The 6,067-nt window shown below is 52.4% G+C and overlaps 1 protein-coding gene across 3 annotated transcripts in view; it reads left to right on the top strand.

The window, feature by feature from the left end:
• Positions 1 to 6,067, top strand: part of PALD1 (phosphatase domain containing paladin 1) — a 90,963-nt gene that overhangs the window by 48,257 nt on the left and 36,639 nt on the right. For all 3 annotated transcript variants that reach the window (XM_069071442.1, XM_069071443.1, XM_069071444.1), the window contains 3 exons: positions 192 to 291; positions 489 to 590; positions 4,513 to 4,608. In XM_069071442.1, the coding sequence (XP_068927543.1) occupies positions 192 to 291; positions 489 to 590; positions 4,513 to 4,608 (298 nt within the window). The remainder of the gene's footprint in view (positions 1 to 191; positions 292 to 488; positions 591 to 4,512; positions 4,609 to 6,067) is intronic.

Here is a 6,067-nt window from a genome sequence, read left to right as displayed (position 1 = left end):
AAAAGTGGCCGTGACTACAGACAGTACTGAAGTCCTACAGAAGCTCCTGCCGCCCGGAGCCGGTTAGCGCTTGCGTGTGAGTTGGGGAGAATGTTTCTGCCTCCTGGTGGAGGTTTTCGAGCTCGCCCTGCCAGCGCTGTCGGGAGGAGACCTCAGGCTCGTCCCCTTCATGCCCTCCCCCTCCCTGGCAGGGCAGCGCCCCCACAGACTGAGGCACGGCCCCTGGGGCACTTGGAGGTGGTACGGAGCTTCATTCACATGGTACCCAAGGGGAGGCAGATTGTGGAGGAGGTAAGGGAGCCCGAGGGCTGGTGGGACGGGAGGGAATGACTAGACCAAGAGCCTCAGTGGGTGGGGAGGTGACCGTCCAGCTGCTGGGTGTGGGGAATGCCTTCTCCTTCTCCCTTCTCTCCGTCTCCCTCACTGTCTCCCTTCTGTTTGCCTCAGTCCTTCTCTCCTCTCCATCTGCCCGATGCCTTCCCTTCTAGGTGGACCAAGCCTTAGCAGCCTGCTCAGAGCTGTATAGCCTGAAGGAGACCATTCTTGAAAACCAGAAGAAACTGGAAGGGCTCGGCTGGGATCCCCCGCAGGTGAGGGCATGTCGGGATCTCTCCTCAGAAAGGTCGGGCCTCCCTGTGTGGAGCAGCAGGAGGGCTGGGGTCCTGCTCCTGCAGCATGACAGGGATGCTGTCCTGTACCCCTTGAGGACAGGCTTTGTGATCACAGAAGTGCATCCCACGCTGGCCACCCTGTCCCAGCTTAGCTAGGCCGCTGCTTTGGAGAGGGTGCACAGACCATCATCAGGTCTACAGTCCAAGCCTTGCTGACTTGGTGGAGATGCAAGCAATCTTGTGATCCACCGACATAGTCCTCTTGTGCCCCAGAGTGGCCTCTGTGTGACCCCAATAAGTAGAGGGTGATTTCATCCACGGCCCTCTGGGTTATGAGGCTAACACTTCTGTGGGGTCACATTCTGTTCCGCCTGGTGAAGGGGCTGGATTGGCTGCTCTGTGAAGCTCCTTCTGGCTCTGACATTCTGTGTACTTGGGTCTCTTAACAGTTCTGATGCAATCTGTTTCAGGGTTCCATGACCTATCCTTATAAAGCTCCTTCTCTTGTCTGACATTCCATGTTCTAAGGTCTCCAGCAATTCTGACATTCTCTGTTCTAGGCTTCCATGACCTATCTTTATAAAGCTCCTTTTCTCGTATGACGTTCCACATTCTAAGGTCTCCACAAGTTCTGCCATTCTCTGTTTTGGGGTTCCTTCTAGATCAGATGTCCTGTGGTCTCTTTTGTAAGGCCCCTTCTGGCGCAAACATTTCATGTCCTAAGCTTCCTTTCAGGTCTAAGGCTTTCTCATTCTGTGACACGGCATGGTTCAGTGTATCTGGATTTTGAAGACCTGGGCTTAAGCCCAGTCTTTCACACATATTGTATGACCTCAGACGAGTTAATTATTCTCCCTGGGCCTCAGTTTCTCCATCTGTAAAATCAGGGTTGGACTCGGGGGCCTCTGAGGTACCTTTCAGCTCTAGGTTGATGATTATACAGCCCAATAGAGGCTGAACACGTAGGGTGGATGTGACTTGTATAAGGCCTCAAAGGCCAGACCGAGAGGTTTGGACTCCTTGGGGTTGGCGTTATGCCCACCTAGACATGACTCTCTGTCATTAACCTACCCAACAGGAAGAGAGTTGAACATGTATTTCATGTCTCCTTGGCCCATTGCTGGCTATTGGAGAGGCTTCTGTACGTGGAGAGGGGCCCATTTTTCTCAGCTGCCTCTGTCCCCCTGCCTCCTGTCAATGATAGCGTCTCTGACAGTGTGAATGCTAGCAGGTCCTGGAGGAAGGATAGGAACAGGGACAGGAAAGGGCGGATGAGGAGAGGGAAGTTTATTTTCCCCACCCGGGTCCTCTGGCCTCATGATATAAACAGGATAGAAGAAGGTATCCCAGAGTTAGGGGGAAAGGGAGAAAGTGGGACAGGCAGACATCTGATGGATGGTGTTAAAATCCAGACCCTTCCTGGACAGAACCCAGGCCCCCCTCTGATCGTTGCTCTGCCCTCCCACCCTTCCGGCCTCCTAACCCGCCAGGGTTTGTGCTAGAAACTGCAGCTGCTTCCTAGTGTGTGTTCTTGGGCCAAAATGACCCCCAGTGGGTCTCTCATCTACGGAGATGTCAGAACCTCAGTGGTCAAAGGAATGACCCAAATAGACATCAAAGGATTTATTGTTACTTATTTTAAAATAAAGCGATCCAGTGTTGGGAGCAGTCTATTGAGAGTTGTTCTTGAAGCTAAGACGACCTGAGTTCAGATCCATTCTCTGACACTAGAGGCTGACTTAATCTCTAGGCCAGAGGCTTTCAAACTGTGGCCTGTGGGTGGCCCCAGGCAGCCCACTGCATTCCCAGGCCCAGACCAGATTACAGCGTAATTGGGAAATAATGCTTATCAAAACAAACACAACGGCCGTAGAACATAGATGATGTTAGTCTGTTGTTTTCTAAGTTAATAAGTGACCAGCAGGATCCTGCTGTACCGTCAGAGGTCCCATCGGGCATCACTATTCCTGATAACTCTGAGTGACTTGTAGAGCTGGTACCGTCCTGCCCTGGGGGAGGGAGCTTTCTCACCTGGGACTTCTCTGCACTAATAAAATCACAGGTTCCCACCTTAGCCCTGCTTTTAAAGTGGGTTCCGTTGGAGCCTTCTGTTCTCAGATGTTTGATGCTGTCTTTTGTTTTCATCTCACCTGTTTCCCAGTGGATCCCTCCCTGCTTTCCCTCCTGAAGAGTCTTCACTCCCCCAGTACGTGGCATAGAGCCTTGGCACATAGCAGGCATTCAAGGAATGCTTGTTGCCTAAGAATAAAATAGGGAGAAAGAAAAATAGTTCAGCAAAGCTAATGGACATATTGAAACAGTCTGATATTGTATGTGATGGTCTGTACTCGTAGGTGAGTGGCCGGGCGCGGGCTCTGTGGCTGGGATGGCTCTTTCCACCTTCTCCAGATTCAGTTCTGGAGGTTTTGTTGGCGTTACATTGTTGCAGCTGGAGGAACGTTGGAAAACTGTCCTTCTGTGATTTTGCCGCCTCCCCTTTCCCGTCCCCTGGCTAGGGATGGAGCCTTGTATTTTAGCAAAGAAAAATGGTTCCTTCCCAGAAGTGGCCGGTCCAGTGCCCCCGGCTGAGAGTTTCAGTGGCCTTGCCTGCTTGTGGTCCCCAGGCTCTCCCAGGAGAAGAGGGAGCAGGATGCCAGGAGCCCTTGTTTCCTGGTCCTTTCTCCAGGCTGGATAATGGGGGGTTTGTTTTCTTGGGGTTCATCGACAGCCTTGACCTCATTCTGTGTATCACTGGCTTGGTCCTGTTTTCTTTTCTCTGCATCAGTTTCTAGAAATCTTCCTGTTTCTCCAGATTCCTCTCATTTGTTGTTTCTGATCATTGTAGGATTAAGAAGGTTAAAGATCCCTTATGCTCTTACACACTGGGGAGCTGAGGCTCAGGTTAAAGGTTTTGTCCATCTCAGACAGGCTGTAAACTGCAGAGCAGAGATTTGAACCCAGGCCCTCTGACATTAAATCCTCCGTGTTTTCCACCCTTCTCATCCCCCTCCCCACTTTGCTTTCAGGGAAAGGATAAGGAGGGTGAATGGATTGAACTCTCTGTCACTCGGGCTCTTCAGGGGGTGGTTGGAGGACCCTTGGGAAGGGATTGGAGAATGCAAAGCAGACCTAAAGGAATCCCACTTCCCCCATCCCCTAAAGTTGGGGGACTTGGGGGAGGGGAGGCTCCCCATAGGAGGCGGCATTTGACCTGAGTTGTTCTGAGGGGAGCTGGGTTTTCTGTGAGGAGGAGCTGAGGAGGAAGGGCATGATGGGCATGGCAGGCATGAGGAACAGCTTGTGCAAAGGCACAGAGTCAGGAAATGGAAGATTGTGTAAGGGGACCGTGAAAAGGGAATGTGGCGAGAGTGGAGATTGTGAAAGGGCTCTGACCTGCAGAAGCCTGGAAGGGCGGCATCTGTGTGGGGTATGGGGGCTTTACCTGGTGAACGGAGGAGGGGCTTTGTTTATCCTGGAGATGCAGGCAGCCAATGAGGCTCCCAGCCGTGCGCTCCCTACCCGGATGTTCTAGGTTCTAAGCTTCTTCCTAGCTCTGCTTCTAGTTCTAGGTTCTAAGGTCCCTTTTGACACTGGCTTTATATGTTCTAAGTTCCTCACCTCTGAAGTTGTGTATTCTAAGCTCCCTCCCAGCCCTGACGGTCTGTTTTCTAAGCTCCCTCTCAGCTCTGATGGCCTGTGTTCTAAGGTCTCCCCCAGCCCTGATGGCCTGTGTTTTAAGCTCCTTTCCAGCCCTGACAGTCTGTGTTCTAAGCTCCCTCCCAGCCCTGATGGTCTGCATTCTAAGCTCCCTCCCAGCCCTGACGGTCTGTGTTCTTGCAGGTCTGATATTCGGCCATCTCATGACTGCCACTTAATTCCCTTTAGTTCTCCTTCCCTCCAGGGAAACGGTGGCCAGGAACCCCGGCAGCAGAAGACTCTGCAGAGCTTGGAACGCTACTTCTACCTGATTGCCTTCAACTACTATTTGCATGAGCAGGTGGGTCAGCCTGGGGGCCTATACGTCCTCCCTCGGGCCAGCTCTGCTCATGCTCTGCCCTGGTGACCATGGCAGGACCGAGGGAGGACCGCTAGAACGTGGACTGGCTGGATGTGCTTTGGGTGCGAGGAAGCGTGCAGGTTGGCCCAGCTCTGCTGCTGATTATGGAGGGCTCACTCCCCCTTCTGGAGCCTCATCTTTGGGATGGGCACACTTCTCCTTGCTTTCTCCATCCGGGAGTCATTGAGAGAGACAGCACGGGTCAGTGGTGCCAACTCTGGCCTCGATTCTGCCTCTGAGGCTTACTGTGCTTTCCTGGGCCTCAGTTTTCTTATCCATAAAATGAAGAGGGTGGACCCAATGGCCTTTGAGCTTGTGTATGCCTGTGAATAGAAATAGTGTATTGTAGTGGACAGAGCGATGGGCCTGGGTTCCAATCCTGTCTCTACTGTTCCCCAGCTTTGTGACCATGAGTTCCAGGTACACGCTTAGAACCACAGGATTCTAGATGGAGAGTGGGGAGGGTCCAGCCACACATTTTACAGCAGAGTAGGCTGAGGCCCAGAGAATTCAAGTGACTTACCCAAGGTCACACAGCAGCAAATGGCCGAGTCAGGACTTGAATCCAGGCCCTCTTATCCTCCGAGCTAAGGCAGAGGCTGGTATGATCTATGTTAGTGGAAGAAGTTGCTGCGTGGAATATTCCCCAACAGCAGTGGTCACAGATCCTTGTGTAGTCCCTGTGACCTTGGGCAGATGATTTACGCTCTCTGAGCCTCAGTTTTCCTCATCTGCAAAAGGAGCCAATTTGGCCAAATTTAGTAACTACTTAACTATGCATGAGCATTGAGCGTAGAAAGAAAAAGCAGAGCCTTCCCTGACCTCAGGGAGCTTGCGTTCTGATGGAGGGCTAAGATAAATGCACCCTCTTCGTACAAAGTAGCTTTCGAGGGGTAGGGGCTTCTGCTGGGGGACCTGCTTCCTCAGGGGAGCTGGATGACCTCTGGGGTCCCTTTCGGTGTGACATCTGGGATCCTTGGGGTCTGTTTTCGTGCCATGTAGTTGCTCTGTGTGTATATATTTACAGTGGAGATGGGGGCAGAGCTAGAACTAGGGGTGGGCAAGGTGGGCTGTTGCCCGAGGTGCAGCATGTCCTTGGGTGAGCAGTGAGGCTCCGATGTTTATTGTCTTTGTGAATCCTTGTATGGCACCAGAGGAGGGGCCTACTCTTTCCAGACCTGTTTTGGGGTGCCCACGTGCTTTGCTCCTGCTCTGGGGTATGGTGGATAGGTAGCTAAGGTCAGCTGGACAGGGAAGGTGGGGAGACCATGGTGGTCCTCATCCCAGGGTGAGTCAGAGAAAGTTTGTGTGTCCTATATTGAAAAGGTTCTAGAAATATTGCCCTGGGGCCCCTTCCTCAGCCTTTCCATTCTCTGCGTCCTTTGTTAGGTCAGTGACT

This window comes from Petaurus breviceps, unplaced genomic scaffold (genome assembly GCF_028583685.1).
Source record: "Petaurus breviceps papuanus isolate PSGF00001 unplaced genomic scaffold, PetGlider_PUasm1.0 90825, whole genome shotgun sequence".
Lineage (NCBI taxonomy): Eukaryota > Metazoa > Chordata > Mammalia > Diprotodontia > Petauridae > Petaurus > Petaurus breviceps.
The sequence above is the reverse complement of the archived record's forward strand: the minus strand, read 5'-3'. Positions and strand labels throughout refer to the sequence as shown.